The sequence below is a fragment of the Phyllobates terribilis genome, unplaced genomic scaffold (assembly GCF_046119375.1).
Source record: "Phyllobates terribilis strain yellow unplaced genomic scaffold, ASM4611937v1 Scaffold_9__5_contigs__length_417890890, whole genome shotgun sequence".
Classification (NCBI taxonomy): Eukaryota; Metazoa; Chordata; class Amphibia; order Anura; family Dendrobatidae; genus Phyllobates; species Phyllobates terribilis.
In genome coordinates, this window is record NW_027362769.1 from 382955498 (window position 1) to 382980913 (window position 25416).

General features: G+C 45.4%; 1 protein-coding gene across 2 annotated transcripts in view; it reads left to right on the forward strand.

Moving 5' to 3' along the window:
* Positions 1-24654, forward strand: part of LOC141162426 (NXPE family member 4-like) — a 43131-nt gene extending 18477 nt beyond the window's left edge. For both annotated transcript variants that reach the window (XM_073648537.1, XM_073648536.1), the window contains 6 exons: positions 19076-19152; positions 19274-19378; positions 20686-21392; positions 22940-23001; positions 23251-23469; positions 23615-24654. In XM_073648537.1, the coding sequence (XP_073504638.1) occupies positions 19111-19152; positions 19274-19378; positions 20686-21392; positions 22940-23001; positions 23251-23469; positions 23615-24159 (1680 nt within the window). In that variant the 5' untranslated portion in view covers positions 19076-19110 and the 3' untranslated portion in view covers positions 24160-24654. The remainder of the gene's footprint in view (positions 1-19075; positions 19153-19273; positions 19379-20685; positions 21393-22939; positions 23002-23250; positions 23470-23614) is intronic.
* The last annotated feature ends 762 nt before the right edge of the window (positions 24655-25416 follow it).

The following is a 25416-nucleotide window of genomic DNA, read 5'->3' on the forward strand; positions in this document are numbered from 1 at the left end:
GCTTTGCAACAACATTGCTCGGGCACCTCCATTTTGGAGGAGGTGCCTTAAATATGGGAGGTCCTCCGGCAATTGGCCGGGGACTCCTTAGGACGACGCGCGCGGTCCCTTTAAGAGAGGGGGAGCGCGCGCCCTAAGCACACTGCCGGGGAAGGAGCGCATGCCGGAAGCAGCGGGGAGAGAAGCGCTGGAGGACGCCGAGCCAGGAGCGGGGAGGTGAGAGGGACGGCGTCTCTGCCTAGTACGGGGCAGAGACGCCGATGCTACACATTAGAGGTATTTTGAGGTGACACTGGTAGGCTGGGGAATCGCCTACGGACTCTTTGGCTTACCGTGGGTATGACAGGTTCACTGTTAGCAGAAGGTAGATTCTCCTGATCTGCTGTTGATGGAACTTCTGCCTCCGGGGCCAACTGTTCTTCCAATTCTTCTGGGACGTCTACAGTTTCTTGAGGGGCAGGTTGGAGAAAGGTAAGGACTGGCACAACAAATGCATTGTTCACCTGTGTCCATGACCAGGGAAATTCTCCGAGTATTGTTTTGACCATTTCTTCCACTTCCTCTCCAGGTTGAGGGCTATCTTGGTCTTCTTTAGGGTGTTGCAGTTGCTCGGGACATTTCTTCAAGTGGTCTCTGGAAACTGTTGCTGATGTTTCTCCTCCATCCTTACTAATGAGGCACACTTTGGTGTTATCATGACTCGAGGGTAGGATGGTGTACGGCTCTTCCTCCCACTGGTCATCCAATTTGTGGAGTCGCCTCTTCCTCTTTAGGACTTGCTCTCCAGGTGACAGGGGAACAGCAGGTGCATGTTGATTGTAGGTTTTCTCTTGCTTTTGTCTTGCTTGAGATAAACTCCTTTCAACACACTCTTGCACTTTCCGGTATTGTTGCTGCTGCTCAGTGTCCCAATCTGCATCTGGTGTTAGGACTCCCATGTCCAGGTCGATGGGCAGCTTACCAGGTCTTGCTCTCATCAGGTAAGCAGGTGTGCAGTTGGTAGAGTTCACTGGGATGTGGTTGTAGAGGTCCACCAGATCTGGCAACTTCTCTGGCCACAGACTGCGTTCTTCCAGGGGCAACTTCTTCAACAGGTCTATCACCACCTGGTTCTACTTCTCACACAACCCGCTGGTTTGAGGGTGATAAGGCGTCGTCCTGATTTTCTTGCAGCTGTAGAGGTTGCAGAATTCCTGGAACACTTCCGCTTCGAAGGCTGGACCCTGGTCAGTAAGCACACGTTCTGGGTAACCGTGCGGACGACAGAAGTGTCTGAGCTGTCTGGTCTTTTACTGGCACTACTACCAGAAACCGGGAGTAGTGGTCTACGATGGTAAGAGCGTAGACATAGCCTGACCCTAAGGCTACCAGTTCGAGTGGCTGTTTGGTGATGATGGGCTGCAGGGGAGCCCTCTGGCTGTCACGGTCTTTTCTTCTCAGGTTGCATGGTCCGCATTCTCGACACCATCTCTCTATTGCTTTTCTCATGCCAGCCCAGTAGAATCGCTCACGCAGCAGGACTTCCAACTTCTTCCAGCCGAAGTGTTCCGCTCCATCGTGGTACGTTTCTAAGACCATTGACGCATCACGCCTCGGGACTACCACCTGCCAGACCAGTTAATCTGTCCGGGAGTTGATGGCTCTTCGACACAGCTTCCCTTCGTAGATGAATAACTTGCCCTTCTCCTTCCACAACTGTTTGGTCTCCTCCGGAGCATCTGGATCAGGGTGTGAGTCAGCTTGTGTCAGCAACTCCTTGACTAGGCGGACAGCCGGGTCACTATCTTGCATTTCTGCCCATCTATGGTGGGGCAGTGGATTGAACGTGGCCTCTCTGGTGGCAGAGCACCTGTTCTTCACACAGTGGGAGCACTGGGTTACCCCATGACGGTGGAAAGCGGGGATCTCTATCTCCTCCAGTTCCTCCGGGTCTTCTCCTCCATCTGGCAAGTTAGGCATCCTGGACAGCGCATCAGCGTTTGCATTCTTGCGCCCAGCCCAGTACTTGATGGTGAACTCACAATTAGACAGTCGGGCCATCCATCTTTGTTCCAGGGCACCAAGTTTCGCAGTGTCCAGGTGCGTCAGCGGGTTGTTGTCGGTGAAGACGGTGAATTTGGAGGAGGCGAGATAGTGCTTGAAGCGCTCTGTCACGGCCCAGACTACGGCGAGGAACTCCAACTTGAAGGAGCTGTAGTTATCAGGGTTCCTTTCTGTGGGCCGGAGCTTCCTGCTGGCTTAGGCAATCACTCTTTCTCTGCCCTGCTGTATCTGGGACAGCACCGCTCCCAATCCCACGTTACTCGCGTCTGTATGGAGTATGAATGGTTGGCCATAGTCAGGGTAGGCCAGGATCTCGTCTCCCGTGAGAGCCATCTTCAGCCTGCTGAAGGATTCGTCTTCTAGCTTATCCCATTTGAATGGGGGCTTCGGGTTTTTGGCCTTCCTGGACTGGCCTACTAGGAGGTCCTGCATGGGTGCCGCCATCTTGGTGAAGCCTTGGATAAATCTTCGGTAGTAGCCCACCAACCCGAGGAACTGCCGCACTTCCTTGATAGTGGAAGGTCTTGGCCAGTCCTTGATTACTGTGACCTTGTCAGGGTCTGGTGCTACACCTTCAGCGCTTACCACATGACCTAGGAACTGTACCTTGGGCTTCAACAGGTGGCATTTTGACAGCTTCACCGTTAGGCCAAAACCAGCTAGGGCTTCAAACACCTCTGCCAGGTGCTTCAGGTGATCTTCATAGGACTTGGAGAATACTATGACGTCATCCAGGTACAGCAGGACTGTCTCGAAGTTCTTATGTCCTAGACAGCACTCCATCAACCGCTGGAAGGTTCCTGGGGCGTTGCAGAGCCAGAATGGCATGCAGTTGAACTCGCTGAGGCCGATCGGGGTTGTGAATGCGGTCTTTTCTTTATCCGCCTCTGCTACAGGAACCTGCCAGTACCCACTGGTGAGATCCAAAGTAGAGAAATAATTAGCAGATCTTAATGCAGCTAGAGACTCCTCAATTCTGGGTAGCGGGTATGCATCCTTATGTGTAATGCGGTTAATTTGCCTGTAGTCCACACACATTCTCATTGTACCATCCTTTTTCCTTACGAGAACTAATGGAGCTGCCCAGGGGCTACAACTATCTCTTATCACCCCAGCCTCCTTCATCTCTCGTAACATCCCTTTGGCATTTTGGTAGTGTGCTGGTGGTACAGGCCGGTACCTTTCTTTAATGGGTGGATGGTCTCCCATGGGGATATGGTGTTGTACCCCTTTCACCTGCCCGAAGTCGAGTGGGTGTTTGCTGAAGACCCGCTCATACTCCTGGACCACCCGGTATACTCCATGTTTTTGTTGTTGAGGAGTGGAGTCACTGCCCACATGTAGCTTCTGACACCAGTCCTCCATATGTCCCTTGGAGCCATTATCCTCCGCCGGTTTGGATGGAGGCAAGGGTTCCACTGTTTTTATAGAATTGTTGCTGACGGTGTATAATTTGGCAAGGGTAGCATACCGGGGCAAATGGACTTCTTTCTCCCCAATATTCAGGATGCGGACTGGCACTCTGCCATGGCGGACATCAACCAGCCCCCTGGCCGTCAAGATGGTGGGCCTACTGTCGGAGTATACGGGCTCTACCAGGGCCTAGTAATCTCTACCCCTGAGACCGATTGCCGCCTGACACCATACCATCATTTCACTTCTTGTGGGCATGGCAATGGGGAATGGGTCACTCATCCTGACACTGCCAATTTCACCACCAGACAGTTCTACCTGTTGTCTTCTCATCAGGGCTCTGATCTCTCTCTGCAGAACCCGCTGTTTGCTGGAACTGGCGGTCTCCGCAACCTGCTGTAACAAGACAATAATTTCTGAAAGACAATTTTCAATGACATTAGTGCCTAAGGTTATCATGGGATGATTTTCTTGGCGATCAATGTCAACAATTATCAGTCCTTGGGATGGCAACTCTACTTTGCCAACCTTTATGGTCACTTCTTTAAACCCCACCTGAGGTACGGGCTGACTATTGCTGGCATAGATGCTTAAATGTTCATCTGGACGGCGGGTGATGTCCGAATCAGTCCAGTATCGCTTGTAAAGGATGTAGGGGATGGTGGTTACCTGGGATCCAGTGTCCAGCAACGCGCTCATTGGGATGCCATCAAGCACGACAGGTAGGACCGGCCGTCCTCCCACGTATTTATCCCACCAGCTTTGTGGGCCTGGTGGTCTTACGCCAGGGGGTTGGCCCTCTGCCCCAGGTTTTGCTCGTTTAAATTACAGTACCTTGCATAATGTCCTGGCTTGTGGCAGCGGCGGCAGATGGGTTGTCCGTCCTGGTCGTAGCGGTCGCAGTTCCTCCCTCTGGTTGGTGGAATCCTCCTCTGTCGTCGCCATGGGACGTCCTCCGGACTGGAAGCCAGCTGGATCTTTTCCTTGGGGGACACTTGCATGGACTGCACCGTTTTGGCTAGTGCAGCTACACTTTTAGTCAGCTCTTGGACCTGAAGGTGCAGGTCTGTAGACGGGGCATTGTCCAGAGTCTGTGCATCAGCTCCTACAGGTTCTGGGGTAAAGGGGGCCACCTCCTGGTGATAGGTGATGGCTGGGCGCCGATGGGATGTGGCGCCACCTGGTGTTCATTCTCGCAGCACCCGGATGGCTCTGTCTTTAAATTGTGCAAAGTCCAGATCAGGGTTTTGCAGAGCCATTATGCGCAGCTGTGTCCGGTGAGCGCTGGACAGTAGACCCTCAATAAACTGCTCAGTTAACAGTCTGTTCTCATCTCGCACACTGTCAGGGTCTACCTGTTTGATGGCCCTCAGCGCCTCCTGCAGGTTTAAAGCATAGTCCCGTACGCTGTCCTGCGCCCGTTGTTTGCACCCATAAAACTTCATCTTTATTTCTGCTGTAGTACGGGTGTCAAAAGTGTCCTTTAGGCGGGCCAGTATCTCTTTCACAGTCCCTTTGTCTCTGGCTGACCAGGACTTCACTTCTCTCTGGGCTGCACCAATCACTTTCTGCTCCTCGGACAGGGGGTATACTTTAAACAAGCTGCTCAGTCTTTCTTTAAAGTCACTCAGGGTGTGCGACTCTCCTTAGTACTGGGGCAACCACGCCGCTCCCGGTATATATGGCATGGAGAATGGCATTACCTCGGCAGCGGCCGCGCCTGCGGCTAAAGTTCCCTCCATATCGGGCGTCTTCTTCCCCCTCTAGTGAACCGTGGCCTACCTTCTTTCACTTTGTCTCCGTAGGCCGCAGTTCCGCAGGCGATGGTCTCCTTTCAGGACCTGGCGTCGCACTCGTGTGACGTCAGCGCTCGCTGGGGCTCCTTCCAGGACCTGGCGCTGCGTCACTGCGTGAGGCGGGGCTTGGGCTTCGCGCGCTTCCAGTGGTTCCGCCCCTCTTCTTCCCGCGCGGCTACCCGAAAATGGCAGACAATGGCGGGAAAACAGCGGCAATGGCAGGAAAACTTCTCCACAGTATGTGACACAGTTCTTAAAGGCGCACGGTACCCGGTGGTAACGGGCACGTAATCCTGCCGACTACGCCGAAGTTGACGCGCCCCCAGGGCCATGGGATACCCAGAGCCGGGCCTGTAGATGCTGGGGGTTGTAGTCACCGTGACGGTGTCCCGGTACGTGACCCAGGTGGTCAATCCAAGGCGTATTTATGTGTAGGTTATTTAATGTCAGACTACGCCACCTGTGGAGTGCGGTTAATAGGGACCGCCGCTGCGGAACAGTCCTCTGAAGCTGATGGTTTGGCAGCAAGGGTAGTATAACTCCCCAAAGGAAGAGTTAGCTTCAGGGCAGTGTGTGTGGATGATGGTGGTTGTGCAGGGTATCGCGGTGCAGAAATAACCACAGAGTCCGTATAGTGCAGTCCCAGGGTCTTTACTGGTAGCAATTAGACAGGCCTGGACTGGAGTACTGACTAGTGATAAGAGCCTGGTCAGTCTGGGAGCAAGCATAGAGTCCTCCTGGACAGGTGGAGTTGTAGGCCTGCCGTTCTTACTATACTCTTTGGCTATTCTGCTTGTAGCTGTGTTGTAGCCCACGTCCCTGAGTGTAACGTGCTGTGCTCACCCGTATGGCTGGCAGCTCGGGACTTGTGGATGCCTCGCTCCTCCTTGGCGGTACTGGTCCTTCTGTGCTGCTGAGCCTCCGGGCGTCTGATGGGGCCAGGAGACCTGCAATCTCGTGCCCTGCGGTATCTGCTGCTGGGTCTGGAATGCCCCACAGCCTCGGACTCCGGTGTCCGGTTCTCTGTGTAGTCCAGCTAGGATGAGCTATCTCCAGCTCCAGTCCCTAGCTCCTCACTCCTCGATGTCCTAAACTCAACTCCCTGACACTGAGACTGACTAACCCTGCCCTCAGATACCAGTTGCCAAGGGGAGGTGTGGCGCCCCAGAGGGGTACTGCATCTCTTCAATGAGGTGTGGTATCTCCTCTCAGAGGTAAGTGTAGCGCCCCGAGGGTTCGGCCGCTACAGGGGTATTGCACCTCAAACCAGAGGTGTGATATTCCACTCCCGGGTAAGGATGGAGTATGGACCAGGGCTCAGTTAGCTGCATACAGCACACACACCCCATTTCCGAGGGACAGCTCAACGGTGCTCCCACTAGACATAAGTGCAGGCACGACCGACTATGTCCCTGCCTGGAGTGGGGAGGGGGGTGGAACACCCAGTGCTGTAGGGGCAGATAGGGGTTGGTTCTTGAGCGTAGGTAGGAGCCCATTGGTTGCTGGTCACCTGGGCTCATGGTCAGAGGGAGGTATAAAAGGTGGGCACCATCTTAGATCTAGGTTCGTTCGGTCAGTTCAGCCAGAGGAGAAGACAGGGAGTAGAGGCTCTGTAGGAGCTCTACTCCAAGAGGGCCTAGTGAGAGGCCGAGGAGGAGGTGAAGGGGAGCTGAGATTCTGGCTCATCTCAGCTCCAAGAGAAAGGAACAGAAAGGAACAGAGAAAGAGAAGGAGAGACAGAGAAACAGAAGGGCTCAGGAACAAGAAGGTGGAAGGGACCCTAAGAACCCACGAGAATCCAGGGTGCAGGGTCAGGCAGATTAAGGGTACCGGATCCCAAGTTGGTGGAGGAGAAACAACCCTCAGCCAAAGACCGGTCGTCGTGATCATCTATTGGTGCGACACCTCATCAAACCTGCTAGGAAGGCACCATATAGGACAGCGGAGGACGGGGCCCACGTTTAACCGCACAAGTCCGCGGCAGCCGGACAAAAGTGGGTCACTGGTGAGGCAGGCCAGAGAAAGGATTAAAGGGGGTCCTGTGCCATGCTCTTGACTGCTTGGGAGTTGACCGAGCCCCACACCTGGTGGACGCAGCACGGCTTGGGCTGTCACTGCCGACGGAAGTGACCCGGGACAAACGAACTGTGAGTAAAGACCCTGGACTGTAACTTGTTGTCCGTGTGCTTCTTCGCTCCTCCGGCACTACCGGTACTGGGACCTTCACCACCATCACTCCCATCATCCACTACACTGCCCTGGGGCTGCACTCTTCCCGTGGGGAGTCACACCATCCCAGCTGCATTCACCATCAGCCCCAGCGGACTGCCTTGCAGCGGCGGTTCCTAATAACCGCAATCCACGGGTGGCGTAGTCGGACATTATCTGAAGCACGTAGCAGACTACCATTGGTCTGACCACCCTGAGCCGCGGGACCGGGCCGCCACTACTACCCCCATCGTTCCCCTATCGCCCGGATCCGCGTGCCCTACGGCCCAGGGGGCGAGTCATAAGGATGGAATGCCTTTCAGGACCCCACCTCTGCATTCAACACTACATCTCTCCCACCTGAGGGGGGCTTAAAGGCACCAGGGTGCTGCCCCAGACGAAATAAGAGGAGATGGGGGAACCAAAGACAGGGGGAACCTAGTAGTGGGTGAGGGTGGAGGACACACTTAGAGGTTACACTTACTAATTCATATTTAATAAACGGCCATCTTGGGCTTATGGTCTTTGATTGTGATCTTCATCACTGAACGTGGCTTTCTGTGTGAACCTGCAGTTGATGAGGACACGGTCCTCGTGCTCTGGCCTTGAGGCGAGGAGCGGGCGGGAGTTAACGGTTGTCTCTACCCGGTCAAGGTCCCTACCTAAGAAGGCCTGGAGGGGAGTAGAGGAGAAAAGCTCCACAGGCAAAAGGATTCCAGGAGAATACAGACGGATCGGCATACGCCACCTGTCCTCACTATTCTGGCCTACCCAGAGGGACTCCTGCTGCAAAAGGGGTACCGGCCCCCGATATCTGACTCTGTCATTTCAAGTCTTAGTCGGAGAAGCTCGGAGGCTCAGTGGATCCCAACGGGTAACGGACGAAGCGGAGTCGCCACCCGTACCCTTGTTCTGTGCATAGTCCAGAGCGAGACCCGGCCTTAGTACACGCATCACGCACGAACAGGTGAGGACCTAGTCGGACATTCTAGGAACACCTGGGTGCTTGGGGTCCTGATTAGTGCACCTGAATTACCTGGAGCGTGCTGACCCCCTTTCCTGGTGGCCGCAGCGCACCGTGAGGAGCAGGGAGAAGCCTTGCAGCTGTGCATACTACCGTGAGTAAAGCTTGGAAGACTACCCCTATGGCCTCCGGTCCTTTATTGAAGCGCGGCACTGCACTACACCGCACCTCATCTCCCATCCTCCTCCTGTTTCCTCTGCCCTGAGGCCCTGCTCCGCCTGTGGGGAGTAGTACCATCTTCTGCTGCCACTACATCCTGCCTCAGAGGACTGAACGCAGCGCTGGTGGAGGATCACCAGAAACCACAGGTGGCATAGTCGTTAATAACCACTCATCCATCCCGAAGCCCATATTTTTGGTGTGTGCGCCCTGGGCACGGACCGGGCCAAGGCCGCGACTGCATCCCATTCCTTTTTCCACCGGCCCGCCGTCCGAGTACACCTTTCCCAGGGAGGGCTGACGCTACCTGAGTAGTGGGTCACACAGAGGTGCCTCCCCTTGTTGGCCTGGAGACAGGAAAGTGTTGCATGTATTGTGTTCCTGACCAGGAAACCCCTGCTTGCCTCCAGACATGGCATTAGCTCTTTTAAGGGAAGCAATGCCACAGTGGCAACCAGACCCTCTGGGGTGCCACAGAACCATTTAGGCCCAGTGGAATAACCGGTTGCACTGGTTATTATCCGCTACGTACAGGATAAATAATAGGATATTTTATTACTTTGGACGGTCGGTACCAAATAGGATCATCTCTTTGTTTTAGATTTTCTTTATATTTTTTTATTAGTCCCCCTGATCTAGAGATATGAGCGTTTTTATTTTGTGCTGATTTTGATGGTCTTTATAAGGGGGCGTGGCTCTCAGGTAATTATGCAAAGACACACCCACTGAGCGAATCCTATGAGCCACGTCCCCGTCCCCCCTTGATAGGACCTTAAAAATTAGCACCAAATGAAAAAGGGTCCGTATCTCCGGAACCGTATGGAATATTCTAAAAAAAAAAAAAAAAAAAAGCAAAATAACCAGGAGAGCAATGGGAATAAAATCAGAACAAAAACTGAACCCTTTTCACCTGATGACAGATCCCCTTTAAATCCAAATCATGTTAGTTGTACTCAATAAATAGCTTGCAAGATTTATTTTTTTTTCTATAAAACTTTTACAATGAGAACGATTAGTTGAGAACTTCTACCAGCAAGAAATGTCAACTTGCTCTTACAATCAATTAGTCACCATTAATCGCTGCATAAAATTCTCTTACAAGAGTCAGAGTCCAAGGGATACAAGATAAGTAGATAATAATTTAATTCAATGCTTGCCAGAGTTATCGAAATAGTATAATGCAAGTACAAAGAATAAAGTGCAATAATAAACAGTGACACATGGCAAAGTTCAAAAATAACATCAATCTATTCCAAAAGGGGGACGGATAAATAAAGTAATGTGAATGCCGCTCGTGGTGTTGCTATGAATAAGGGTGTTTCTTTTTCTTTCTTTTTTTAGGTATTAATTGTGTATAATTATCATGACATTTCCATAAATTGCTGCCCTTTTAGTTGGATCACAATTTTATCTAGAATTTTTATTATTTTTGAGGATTAATTAAAAATAAAATGTATTATATGCCCGGTACCTGATTTCATTTTTGTCGGGGGTATAAAGTAAAAAAAAAAAGGGAAAAAAAAAATCTGCTAATATTGCATCCTGAAAAGTTCACATGATGATGCGGTTATGTTTTACTCCTATTGGTTAACCATAATTCCATACAATACTCATCCTTTTTTCCTGACTTAAGTGCATGTATTTTGGGCTAAAATATTCAAATGTTTCATTAAATGTTTTGCCCCATTTGCCTTCTATAACCACTGTGCTGTGCTGTCTACTACTGGCTGCAGAATGAGTTAACTGAGAAGCCGCCATTGAGCTCGTTCTGTCGGTCCAATGGGAGAGGTTTTTTTAACTCTTTCATCTGTATTTTTATCAGCTGATTTATGACTACAGACCACATTATAGTTGAATGTGCCTTTAAGAGCCAAAAATTGCAACATTTTTAATGAAATTGAATTACAAAAATGATTTTTAGCCTCAAATACATGCATTTAGGTAAAAAATAAAAATGTCCCCAATGGTGCATACATAATATTCTGCTAAATATTTAATCCTGACGTGAAGCTGCAGATATATTGGACCCGGATTCATCTTTTGCATTTTTCTTTAAACCTCTTTTTTCATTGACGCTTTTTGCGTAATTTTTTTCAAAAATGCTGCAGGCGATTCATGAATTTTGCACAAAATAAAAAATGTTCTTTGCGCCTTATCCTTCTTTTAATTTGCTCCTTTTTTAAAATCATTTTTAGATTTTTTTCCTGTTTGTCTTCTTTTTTTGTTCGTCATTTTAGGTGAGTTTTGGGGTTTTCCAAACTTTTTAAAAAGTTGCACTTTTTTTTTTTTAGCAAATGTACTCCAGCTTCCCCTTTTTAGGAATGATTTAATATCCGTCTGAAATTTTAGGGTGTAAATTTTAGGGACACTTTAGCTCTGCATCGCTAAAGAGCGCTGTTGATTTTGCGCAAAATTTCTTACAAAATTGGTTACAATTTGAAGAATTTGGAGCAAAAAATGTCAATGAATATCACAAGGCAAAGAAAAAGTAACTTATAAAAAGCCACAAATGATGAATTGGGATCTTTATTTATGTCTTTTAACCTTTTTTGCAACTTTTTAGCCTAAAAAAAGACGTATGTTCCTATAAAAAATTGTGGCAAAATTTCCATTGTTTCTTTGATTGTGGAACAATTTGGAAAATATGTGGAATCTAACCAATCTTTTACCTTTAGGCTATGTGCCCACGATGCAGAAATGAAGCAGAAATTTTCCTGAGCATTTCTGCATCTACTTGGCAGAAAAACGCATGCGGTTTTTACATGCGCATTTGATACGCATGCAGAAACACACAACAATTGGTCATGTCCTAATTTTTTTGCTAGTAAAATCTGCACAGAAAAAATCCTGACCATGTGCACAGAACTTGCAGAATGTCATAGGAAGTCATGGGATAAGGTATGCAATGCGTTTCTGGAGCGTTTCCGCACTGCAAATCCGCATCAAAAACGCATTGTGGGCACACAGCCTTAGGCTGAGTTCACACGATGCGTATTTAATGCATTTCCGTGGCGTTTTTGCAGTTGCGTAAATGCCGCAGAAACGCATGAAAAACGCATGGTAGAAGGGAAGCAATGTTCCCCAATTGAAAGCCGCATGTGCTGTGCCCATGATGCGGATTTTTCCGCAGCGTAAACGCTGCGCTCAAAAATCCGCAGCATGTCAATTAATTTTGCGTAAACGCGGCGTTTTCGCCGCCATTGACTTGCATTAGAACGCGCCAATTCCGCAAGACTGCATCTGTACTTGCGTTATTGGCACGTTCTAATGTGCGGATGGTACCCGGGTGTGGAGGAGAGGAGAGTCTCATCCACACCCAGGTACCATAAAAAGCTGTAAAAAAAGAATAAAATAAAAAATAAATATATACTTACCTTCTGTCGGCCCGCGCACCGCTCCTGCTTGGTTCCCGGCACTTTGCTGTGAGTTGAAGGACCTGCGCTGACGTCAGAGTCATGTGACGGGTCACGTGACGCTGACGTCGGCAGGTCTTTCAATTCAAAGTTGCCGGCAGCCGGGAGAACGGAGTGAGCAGGACAGCGCGGGCCATCGGAGGTAAGTATATACACTCTCTCGGGTCACACTATATATGCCGGTTGCATGGATTTATATAGTGTGACCTAGTTGTCAAGCACTTTCCAAGTGATGCTCAAATCGCCTGGAAAGCGCTTGTCAATCTGCATGCGGAAACGCATGTGAACCCGCATGTGGATCCGCATGTATTCTGCAGGAAAAATGCATGTACTATCTGCATGCGTTTTTTCTGCCAGGGAGATGCAGAAATGATGCCGAAATTTTCTGCTTCATTTCTGCATCGTGTGCACATACCCTTATACCCCGTGCCACCAGCTGATATCTAGCCTTAGGTAACACAGCGGACCCTGCCGTACTGAATAAAGTGTGAATGACCAAGATTGCTACCTAGTGATCCGTTTAATTCTTCTGCATTGTATTGAGCTTTTTTGTTTGTAGCTGATATGGATCACTGGGCTTCATTCTTCTTCTTTCACACTTTAGTCACCAAGTCATGTTCCACTGCTGGCACAATAGTAAAAGAAGTCTGAGGAAGCAGAACTGTAGTTTGCCTTCCCTGCTGGTTGTTTTAACCCTTCCCCCTAGATTTATTCTGGACCTTAAAGTTTTGTCTCACCTTAATTAATGAGGTCTAAGGTGCAAAGTTTCTCCTTGTGGAGAGTGACAAGCCAAGCCTGGCATGTCAGAGTGAGGAGACTTATAGGCCATGCATTCTCCTCTGCGAAAATAAACATGCAAATGGTCTCTTCAGAGAGAAAGAGGACTAGAACTCTAGCGCCACCTTTGGAGAAACGTTACCCCTTAGACCTCAGTCCAGAGCCTCTCACCCAGCCAAATCAAATCTCATACTTTGCACTGATGATGGGCAACACGTCATTGGAAGCAGCGATCCTAAAAGTCAATGTGGACTCTTTAACGAGCCTTGCAATATAACTTAGGATAAAAGCCAAACCAGAATCTCAATTTTCAGACATGGTGTCTCAGGGGATTGTTTTATTACAAACTCTTTGAAGCTTTACCCATTAATGAAGTATGCAAATTGCCTCTTCAGAAAGGAAGAGGACTAAAACTCTAGCGCCACCTATTGGAAACAACGATCCTAAAAGTCAATATCGACTCTTTAACGAGCCTTGCAATATGACTTAGGATAAAAGCCAAATCAGAATCTCAATTTGCAGACAAGGTGTCTCTGGGTGTTGCCCCTCATCAGTGCAAAGTATAAGATCTGATTTGGCTAAGTGAGAGGCTCTGGAGTGGGGGTCTAAGGGGTAATGTTTCTCCAAAGGTGACACTAGAGTTCTGCAGAGTTCTGAAATGACAGAATTGCCATTGGGTCAAAACTGCCTCACAAAAAAAAAAATTAATGGAAGAAGAGATCAGAATGTCGTATGGAACCCAAAATGGTAGATGTCATAAAAAATATTAAGAATCTCCCCCCCCCCTCTGAAATCCCTCTCACTCCCCCCCCCTCCTCTGTCTACCATTTATCAAAGGAGCAAGAGCTTGCAATCTAGACAGCTGGCTCTATGCAAATAGCAATACACACAAGAGGTGGCAAACTCAATTATCCAGGCTAATTACCATACGAATGTAGCCCCTAGTAAAAGAGACCTGTGATGAGTAGACACCTGGCTAAATAGGAAACTGCTCATTAAGACTCAAAGGAAATCTAAATCACCCCGCACAATAGCCATGACATTGCCATTTGCACATGTGTGGAATCTGCAGTCTCGTAGGCACCGATATGAAATATGGAATATCGCAGTTTCTATAATTCCGATTGCGATGGGACACATTTTTAGCGGCGGGGTTAGCTAAGGAACAATATGCATGATTTTCCATATCTGTACGCCCTGCCGGTGAGATGTAACACAAGAGGGCAAACATAACCAACAGCAGTTATGTCATGTGGTCTCGAAAGAACGGTAAAATAGCAATAAAAAATATGGCATCACTTGCTAACTTCTGTGATCAACCAGTGAGAAGTTATCGCAGAAATTAGAGATTTAATAAAACCATGGAGGGCGGAGACCAGACCACGTGAGGTCATCACAGGGGAGTGTGTGGGCAGGGCCCCCCTTCGGCATAAAAGATCCAGCTGAATATTGATCTATACTCATGCCGGGGGATACATGTTTGTGCAAGCAGGGGTCCCGTTTCATAACGGTCCATTGGAGCGCCTCCCTCCAGCTAAACTGAATCGTCTCTGCGATCGGTCTAGTAAGTTCTTCTATTAATCCCTTATATTTTGTGTAACTGTATGCGCTGTATTGTCTTGTCCCCCTTTGTAAAATCTTTTGTATATTTTTTCATGAACACTGCCTCCATTTTGGATTAAATATATAATTTAATAGTCTTGTTTCTTTTGCTCTGCAATCGTTGCTCCCTTTGCTCTGCAATCGATCAGAAAGCCGGCGTCCAATCAGGCCTGCATTGAATATTCAAAACTGATTGGTGGTGACAGCGAATAATCTTAATTAGGTTATCGTGAAGCTGGCAGTGATCGTACGGGGGCATATACACATATTCCATGCGCTGGAATTTGGAGGTGTGTACGCCATACGCTCACGGCTCGTTTGCCGATAACTACATAGTGAGTAATCGGGATAGTGCGTGTGCCAAATCCCTGACAAATTGGTGGCAGCTGTGGGAATATTGTATGATCTCGCCCGTGTTGTCCTGACAGTAGTGATAAAAGCTACAGCTTGTGCTGCAGAACACAAGCCCTGATACAGCTCTATTCACCGAAAAGTTAAAAAAAGGTATAACTTTTGGAGGAGGAAAAATGGAAAGTGAAAGGGAGCCGACTGGGAGAAAAGCCTGGAAGAGCCTGGAGCCGCCCTGCGCGGGGCCTCAGCGGAAGTGATGAAACTGTATCCGCAGTTTTTTAATTGGAATACAAACTTGTGCAGTGATTCCGCGGCAGTTATAACTGATACCGGTCTCCACTTACACATTACAATAGGCGCAGTGGTAATTTCTGGTTTAGAATACATTATAGTGAGGGTGGAAATACTTAGCAAACGGGAATTCACTCAAAGACCTCCCCATCCCTTCTCTGGCCCAATTCTAATAATATTTAGCTTTTCTCATTTTTCAATTGTCCATTACGTGATCATGGGGTACTGAAGGGGGGCGGGGGGACTAAGGCAGTTGAGTGCCTGCTGAAGGCCCACTCACCACTCATGAGAAATTCATATGAAGCCAAGCGACAGGAGATCGGTAATTTTACTACATACTGCAATATACCAAAAGTGGCTACAACATAAAAGTCATAAAGAAAGCTGAGAAATAGTAATAAATTATCGTTATGTTTTATCCAAGTATATGGGAGCTGATTGCATGTCAATGCAGTGAATTTTGAACCTACATAAAACATGATGCCAGGTCATATATACAGTATATGTATGCCGTATATGCATCTCTGATTTGTACAGATATATATATATATCTGTACAAATGAGCAATACACGGAACCTTACATATAAGCAAGTAACATTATTGTATATACAGTACAGACCAAAAGTTTGGACACACCTTCTCATTTAAAGATTTTTCTGTATTTTCATGACTATGAAAATTGTACATTCACACTGAAGGCATCAAAACTATGAATTAACACATGTGGAATTATATACTTAACAAAAAAGTGTGAAACAACTGAAAATATGTCTTATATTCTAGGTTCTTCAAAGTAGCCACCTTTTGCTTTGATGACTGCTTTGCACACTCTTGGCATTCTCTTGATGAGCTTCAAGAGGTAGTCACCAGAAATGGTTTTCACTTCACAGGTGTGCCCTGCCAGGTTTAATAAGTGGGATTTCTTGCCTTATAAATGGGGTTGGGACCATCAGTTGTGTTGTGCAGAAGTCAGGTGGATACACAGCTGATAGTCCCACTGAATAGACTGTTAGAATTTGTATTATGGCAAGAAAAAAGCAGCTAAGTAAAGAAAAATGAGTGGCCATCATTACTTTAAGAAATGAAGGTCAGTCAGTGTGAAAAATTGGGAAAACTTTGAAAGTGTCCCCAAGTGCAGTTGCAAAAACCATCAAGCGCTACAAACAAACTGGCTGACATGAGGACCGCCCCAGGAAAGGAAGACCAAGAGTCACCTCTGCTTCTGAGGATAAGTCTATCCGAGTCACCAGCCTCAGAAATCGCAGGTTAACAGCAGCTCAGATTAGAGACCAGGTCAATGCCACACAGAGTTCTAGCAGCAGACACATCTCTACAACAACTGTTAAGAGGAGACTTTGTGCAGCAGGCCTTCACGGTAAAATAGCTGCTAGGAAACCACTGCTAAGGACAGACAACAAGCAGAAGAGACTTGTTTGGGCTAAAGAACACAAGGAATGGACATTAGACCAGTGGAAATCTGTGCTTTGGTCTGATGAGTCCAAATTTGAGATCTTTGGTTCCAACCACCGTGTCTTTGTGCGACGCAGAAAAGGTGAACGGATGGACTCTACATGCCTGGTTCCCACCATGAAGCATGGAGGAGGAGGTGTGATGGTGTGGGGGGGCTTTGCTGGTGACACTGTTGGGGATTTATTCAAAATTGAATGCATACTGAACCAGCATGGCTACCACAGCATCTTGCAGCGGCATGCTATTCCATTCGGTTTGCGTTTAGTTGGACCATCATTTATTTTTCAACAGTACAATGACCCCAAACACACCTCCAGGCTGTGCAAGGGCTATTTGACCAAGAAGGAGAGTGATGGGGTGCTACGCCAGATGACCTGGCCTCCAGTCACCAGACCTGAACCCAATCGAGATGGTTTAGGGTGAGCTGGACCGCAGAGTGAAGGCAAAAGGGCCAACAAGTGCTAAGCATCTCTGGGAACTCCTTCAAGATTGTTGAAAGACCATTTCCGGTGACTACCTCTTGAAGCTCATCAAGAGAATGCCGAGAGTGTGCAAAGCAGTCATCAAAGCAAAAGGTGGCTACTTTGAAGAACCTAGAATATAAGACATATTTTCAGTTGATTCACACTTTTTTGTTAAGTATATAATTCCACATGTGTTAATTCATAGTTTTGATGCCTTCAGTGTGAATGTACAATTTTCATAGTCATGAAAATACAGAAAAATCTTAAAATGAGAAGGTGTGTCCAAACTTTTGGTCTGTACTGTATATGTAGCCTGGATCTCGGCATGACGCAGGAGAGCAGCAAACCATCAAAGGTGTAATGTGCTATAGCAGCAACTTGATGCATATGTGTGCATGTGTATGTATGTGTGTGTGTATATATATATATATATATATATATATATATATATATTAGGCGATCACCCAAAATATTGAATAGCACATCAATGTAATAGTACAACTGTCAGTAAAATGTTGTGCACCTACCTACAGTATATAAATATATAGTCCAAGTATAGTATAATCACCCAAATGAACAGTGTTTCGCTATGTCTTCATCAGGAGTGTCTTCCCCATTGTATATCTGTAAAGATCCAGAAAATAGCCAGATTCCCACTTTGATATTTTGAAATAAAACGCCTAGTCAAAGTATAGTTTAATTTACGCAAATGAACAGCTGTTTTCTCTTTGGGATGGCGCCAACCCCGACGCACGTTTTGCTATGTCTTCATCAGGAGGTGGCAATTTTGATGAAAACTGGAAACATAATTAGCGCAATAGGGTCTTATCCTGTTTAAAAAGGAAAAATGAAGCCAAATAATATGCTCATCTTCAAAGGTTGTGAAGGCACAACCCATGTGAATGCTGAAGAGACTGGCTGCTGCAGATCCACAAAAGGAGATTTCATGTGTAACTGGAGAAAGTGGAGATGAAACTACGCTGCCAGTAGTGAAAATGCAGTAGAAAAACCTTGAAAGTATAAATGCGGTTTTTATTTATCAATGCGTTTCGAAGCACATCTGCTTCTTCATCAGGATAAACCGCATTTATACTTTCAAGGTTTTTCTACTGAATTTTCACTACTGGCAATGAGGTTTCATCTCCACTTTCATCAGGAGGTGGCATCATTTTTACAGAAGCCCTATTGTATACTTGTAAAGATTCAGAAAATAACCGGCTCCCCACTTTAATATTTTGGAATAAAATGTCTAGTCTAAGTCTAGTATAATTATCCAAATGAACAGATGTTTTCTTTGTGGGATGACGTCAACCCCGATGCGCGTTTCGCTATGTCTTCATCAGGAAGTGGCGTCATTTCAACAGGGGCTCCATTTTATATCTGTAAAGATCCAGAAAATAGCCGGACCCCTCCTCCCCCTTTAATATTTTGGAATAAAACGTCTTGGTCGAAGTGGCAAATGCGCCACCACGTCTACTTTACTAGATACATTGACGATGAATAAAAAGTCAATGCGAAAAAAGGAAAGAGAATGAAGTCAGGAAAAGTGGGAAAAAAGTTGCTGAAAGATGAAAACAATAGAGTATTGCAGAATATAGTACAAGAAACCACAGGTTGAAGTCAAAATAGGGCGATAAAAAACAAGTAAAAAGTAAAAGAAAATAAAAGAAAATCATTTCCAAATATTACAAAAAAATGTAAATATTTAAACCTTGTTTGGTATCTCAAGGACTGATCTATCAAAGCATAGAATTAATTCATGGTAAACTCCAAAAAGCAAAAAAACAAAAGACTAACATCAGAATTGTTGTTTTTAGGTCTCTGCAATTCTCCCAAGAAATACAATAAAAAGCAATTAAAACATTCTATGTACCCTAAAAGGGGTGCCAATTATAACAATGGCAGGAAGGGCTTTAAAGGGCCGGTGCCACTTTATGATAAAGGGCCTCTTCTCACAATGTATCATAACAGCCAAGACGGCATAACAAAACACAATGGAACAGAAAAAATCATCAAAGAGGATTGTGCAGCTGTGCGTTATTGACTTTTCTTCTTTCTTGAAGTCCATCTCAAATGTGACCGTAGCCGTCGTGGACTAATGATGACCCCTTCTTCTGTGAAGCCCCAAACGATTGAGCAGGTAATAACAATCACCAACACATCCCAACTTGGCTTTGTTTGGAAATCAGGTGGATAAGGGACCCGTGGGCGCCAGTCGGAAACTTGTACTTCTCTGAGAGGATCAACTTTTTGTTCTCCAGGAGGTTTTCGGACGGTGGAAAATGAAGATTTCCTCGAGAACGGTGATGGCGGTGATGGTCGTAACGTTTGTTCTTTTTCTTCTCTTTCACCAGAAAAAAGTGCAGGTACCGCCAGAACCCAATACAAACTATTCCTAATTTATTAATAATGTATTGTAATTGGATATGAAGGCATCACGTGGTAAAGACCTGACCAAATCAAAATGGGTCACCATTGAAAATTCTATTTAGATTAGGGCATTTTTGCTCCATATTATAAGATCATCTAAATGGCTCTTAAAGGGAATGTCCAATTTTTAATTTCAAAATTCTGTGCTGATTGATAGATTTTTAAAAGGATCAGTTCCATTTTTTTTTCCTTGATGCAGAGCTTAAGAATTAGAATTACATGATAAAGCTGTGATACTTGCATTCACCACTAGAGGGAGCCTATTGATCCCTGTTTATTGATTGAACTCAATATTGAACAGCATTCACTAAGCTCCCTCTGGTGGTGACTGCAGGTAAAACAAAGATCTAATATATGGAGCTCTAAATAAGAGATTTTATAATAAACATAGAATATTGGACCTATCTAAGTCAAAAGCCACAATATTAGAGAAAGGGGGGATAATCACTTTAAAAGTCTCATGGGACTGGCGGAAGTGAGCCCCTGTGTCTCAAAGATCAGGGTACTTCCTGTTTTAGAGTATCAGGGTCGTGTGACCCCTGTTAGCTTCACTGAATGGCTGAAAGGCTTAATTAAAGGAGGTTTTTTTTCAAGACAATCTATTTTCTTGCCTCCTGATTGGCTCTTCAGGAGCCAACAGTTTAGAGATAATAATGTAACCCCTTATATTGATCTAATTAAGGCTTCTTGAAGATTAAATGCATTTAAAGGAATTGTCCTGCTAACAGGTTCCCTTTAAAAAAAAATGTTGATTGTGGTTTGTGTCATTTCTTTAAAGGTACAACTCCACTTTTCTACTAATAAAAATACTTCTCATTTTCTATGGTGAATCTCTAGCAAAATTAACTTGAAAAAAGCATAGTTGATATAAATTTACCCTAAAGTGAAAATTTGGGAATTTTAAAGGGACATGTCCCCAGGTCAAAATTTCCCAGATTTTGCTCTTCTTATATTCCCCCTGTTCCCCTGAGTATTCAGTTTTTTTCTTTATCAAAATCCACTGTATGGATACTGAGATATGAGCCTTTTTATTTAGTGCCAATTTCTATGGCCTTTACAAAGGGGCGTGGCTTACACTAAATAAAAAGGTTCATTTCTCGGGAACTGTATGGCTCATTTAAAAAAAACAAACAACAAACAAATCAGGGGAGTAGCTGGAGTAAGATAAGTCCAAATACTGGACAAATTTTGACCTGGTCACAGCTCCCCTTTAAGCTGGTTAATTATTGCATTCCCATTTCAGATCCCCAAAATTAACATGCTTCAGTTGTGTAACTGTGAATCTCACAACACTGCCCCTGATTGGCCCGGCCCGATGGAGACGGATGACGAAATCGAGGACCTATTCAACAAGATCGACAAGCGAATGCCTCAGGTGATAATCGATGATATCGAAGAGGCAACGAGTGCGGAAGAGAGTACGGCCATCATCATCAACCCCAAGTCTGAGTATTGTGCTGGGGATCAGCTCCATGTTAAAGTGACTGCCTACGACTCTACCGGAACTAGGAAATCCTACGGCGGAGACTACCTGAGGGCAAGAATATATTCCCCCACTACAAACAGTAGTGCCAGCGGGAGCATCATGGACAAGAAGGATGGGACCTACCTGGTGACATTCACCCTATTCTGGGAGGGGTCCGTACACATATCTATATTACTAATGCACCCCAGCGAGGCTGTCTCAGCCTTATGGCGGGGGAGGAACGAGGGGTTTTCCAATATCAAGTACACAGGAAATTTCACAAGTGCCTCGGAGTATGTGAACACTGAATGTGGCTTTGAGTTGGACACGAATGAGGAACTCTGCCGCTACGTGGACAAGAGAGATCAAGAGGCCTTCTACTGCATCAAACCGAGACACTACCCGTGCGAGGCCTTGACCCACATGAATTCCGTCAATCGGGACCACTCCTACCTGACCAAAGTGGAGCAACTACTTATTAACAGGTAACTAATGTTCTCAATGAATTGGTAATAGATTCCAAAAAATGTACAAACCCCTTCTGAAAGAGAACAAAGATGGTATTTTTTGGGCCAAAATTAAAGGAGAACTCTAGATAAGACTCCATTGGAGTTTCGTCTGAGATTCATTATGTCTGAGATTCATCTCACACTCGGTAGACCAAGGTAAGGTATATGGGGTGCAGAGGAAGCAGTTGCACCTTGGCCCTGGTTCTTGAGAAGGCTAAAATGCCCCTCTTACAAAGAGCATATAGTTGTTGGGGGTGTTACTGGTTTAGATTTAGGGCACAATGAAAAGGTTTAGTGGAACTCTATTAGGGCAATCAGACAGTGCGTCCTATGTCGGGTGGTGGGTAAGGAGCGCACTCAGGAGCTGAACCCACACCATACCTGGTGCTCCGATCACTGGTGTGCAACCGTTAGATGCCGTTGTCAATCTATAACAGCTTCATTTTAGTGACCCATTTGCATGGCACAATCTTTCCAGGGACAGATGGGTTGCCATCGGAGGCGCAGGCCTGCTGAAGGTCCCCTTCATGGCTACAATGTTGATCCTTCCATGAAGCCGAGCCTGTGGCTCAGCTTCATAAGAGAACAGTAATATTCCTATATACTACAATTCTGTGGAATTGCAGTTTATGAAACAAAAGATGAAGTCGCTTATGGACTACGAAATTACGTAAGAATTAAAAAGAATTTAAAATAATGTTAAAAAATAACAAAGTCTAAATCATTCCCCTTTTCCCAATTCAAAAATGGGGAAAAAATAGTAAAAAAAAAAATAGTAAAAAAAAAAATACACATATTCAGTATCGCCAGGTCTGTAAAAGTGCGATCTATGAAATTATAAAATTGATAAAACATCAAAAAGAATAATAAATCTAAACACCATAATTGTCATTTTTCAGTCGGCACACTTTCCAGCCAAAATTCAACAAAAAGCAATCAAAGTGTCACTAGTACCCGAAAAGGTGTTAAGGAAAACAACAACTCACCATGCAAAAGAAGCAAGCTCCATCGGTGGAAAAATCAAAAAAATAACTGGTTTCAAAAATGGGGACATAAATAAAATTCTTATTTTTACAAAGTTGAGAATTATTTTTTAACCATTAAAATCTAAAAATAAAAACTCATAAATTCTGGTATCGCCGTAATCGTACTGACATGCAGACTCTTGTTCCCGGGTCATTTTTTTTTTTGCACCATAAATATCGTAAAAACAAACGCAAAATGACCAATGGCGGAGTTGCGTTTTTCACCATTCTGCCAAATACCGGAAATTTTTCCCCCGTTTCTCAGAACTTTATAGGATAAAGTGAATGGTGTTGTTCAAAACTACAACTTGTCTCACAAAAACAATCCCTCGACTGGAAGTGGAAAAATAAGAAAGGGAAGAAGGGGAGGAAAAAGCAAAATTACAAAAAAAAAAAAAAAAAAATGGAAAATCACCCGGTCATGAGGCAGTTGCAAAAAGTATAGACAGACAATATTTTTAACCTGTAAGATATTGATTAAGTTCTTTCTGCCTTTAGGTCAAACATCGGCTTGGAAATTTCTAAGGATTTGAAGCCAGTCACTGTAAAAAACTGTGGCCGTAAGTACTTCTTATAGGAATAGACCGCTGTTAGACTTTAGGGGTGTAATGCAGCTCGAGTTATGTTGAGTCACCCAGTAGTTTCCCCCTTTAAAGGGCTTCACCTTCTCATTTTAAGACTATTTTCTAGCCCTTTTGTCCATATGCATAACTGGGAATATACTGTCGTCAGGGGTGTTCTTTAAGTCGGGGCATAACTAACAGGTACAGGGCTTTTTTTTCAATAATTTTTTTTTCTGTTTCTTATAGAAAAAATAAAGGAGCCGACAGAGAAGTGTGGCCTGGGCTCTTATCATCGGATCCCAAGTGGATATTTCCATCACAATATATGGAATCCCCTAAACTGCCGCATGACGCAATTCACCGAAAATGACAAACTGAAAGCATTCCTTAAGGGGAAAAAGTTGTTCCTTATGGGGGATTCCACAGTCCGACAGTATATAAGACATTTCGCGGAGAACCTTAAGTGTGAGTATTTCTTCTGTCTCATCTATCTGTCTTACCACCCATCTCTGGTTGTTTTGATCCGAGTTCCGTCTTTTTGGATTTTTTTATACTCCTCTATGTATCTCATCTCATTTTTTCTTATGTTTTTCGTTTCTTTTGTTTCCAGTTGTGGACTATTTTAACCACACAGAAGATGAGATGCAATCTTGGCAAAAGACTCTTCTAGCAATAAACCTGGAAAAGTTTATCTACATCCAATGGAAGAAACATACTTTTCCATTTGTCAGCAAAACCTTCTATTCCATCAAAGAGGATGCATACATGGCGCGACAGATCGACCAGGTCGGTGGAGGAGAAAACACCATCATTGTTCTCACTTTAGGTCAACATTTTAGACCTTTCCCGTTACGAGTCTTCATCAGGTCGGCCATCAATGTCCGCAAGGCTGTAGAGCGGCTCCTCATCCGTAGCCCAAAGACCAAAGTGATCATCAAGGAGGAGAATGCCCGGGACATGGACATCGACATGGAGCGGTTCAGTGACTTCCATGGATATGTCCAGTATCTGCTCCTCCGGGACATTTTTCATGGGTTAGATGTTGGGTTTGTTGATGGTTTGGATATGAGCATAGCTTATGCGTGTGATGTCATTCATCCACCACAAGAAGTTTTGGAGAACATCGTTAGCATGTCCTTCACTCAAGCATCATAAATAACATCGATTATTTAAGTCATTTTTGCAGCAAAATTTGGGTTTGATGACCTTGTGACTTACCAGACACCATCTAGGTCAATTTGAAACAATAGCTTCTTCAAATCCTGTCCATTAGAGGGCAGTATTGTTATTTATTGTATTTTGACTGGCAAAAGCTGAAGCCATTGACCAGAAATATGCTCAGGGTACTTGTCACTTCCTTTCCGAATGCCAGTTCATATGCCATCAGAGGAGACACTTAATACCGGAGAAAACCATGCTTGGAGTACAGAGAATATTGATTTCAACCTGTAGACATAGGAATCTTCAATGTGCCAGTAACCCAATTACTTTAGCAATACATTGATCTGGTGCACCTTGTAGCTCTTCTTGATGCCGCTAATCTAAAACCATCTCAGACTGGAGTAATCAACATCAACATTTCATATACACATTGTAAAGAAGTAATTAATATTTATTTTTCTCTGAAACAAGTGTGAAGTTTACGAAACATTAACGTGTTAGCATTGAGTGGTTTGTTTCCATCTTGTCGTGGAATGATATTTCTACATGTAAAATTGAGGCATTGGAGCAAGACATACAATTTACCCTTACAGTTCAGAGGGACAGCAATCTCTTATGAGATCTATAAACATTAGTGATGAGTGAGCATGCTCGCTACTCGCCGAGTATTTCCGGGGTTGCTTGGCTCTTTTTAGAGAGCCAATGAACATGCTGGGATTGTCTGCCACTCACTGTAATGCCGTAGCCATGTTGGTTGTTGCATTACAGTGATAGGCGGGCTGCACAGCGTCATCAGGTCTATATCGGACCTGTAGGGAGAGGTGCTGCTGAGCTAGGGAGAGATATGCTTGTTTCTAGTTAGTGTAGGTGTACCACACTATATTAGAGACACATATCTCTGCAGATGCATTAGTCCTCAGAAGGACTATTTGTTGAGATGGATATCAGGCTGGCAGGGTGTATATAGGTAGGCAGGGTATATAGCAGACTGCAGTGCATATAGCACAAGAGGCTCCATTCCAGTTCTGCCTTCTGCTGCTGTTAGATATTTCTAGACATAGGCCCAGGTCTCAGGGGCCAGGAATACTTTTTTTTGGATCTTAATCCTCATTATTTGCTTAAAAAGCAGTCCAGAGAACACCATTTTTCTGCGCCATTTGCTTGTTGGCACTGCAGAATACAGCCAGGTCCTTTCCATATTACAGTGCTAAAAATCTAGTTATTTAAAACTGTGGTTTGTCCGCCACACGG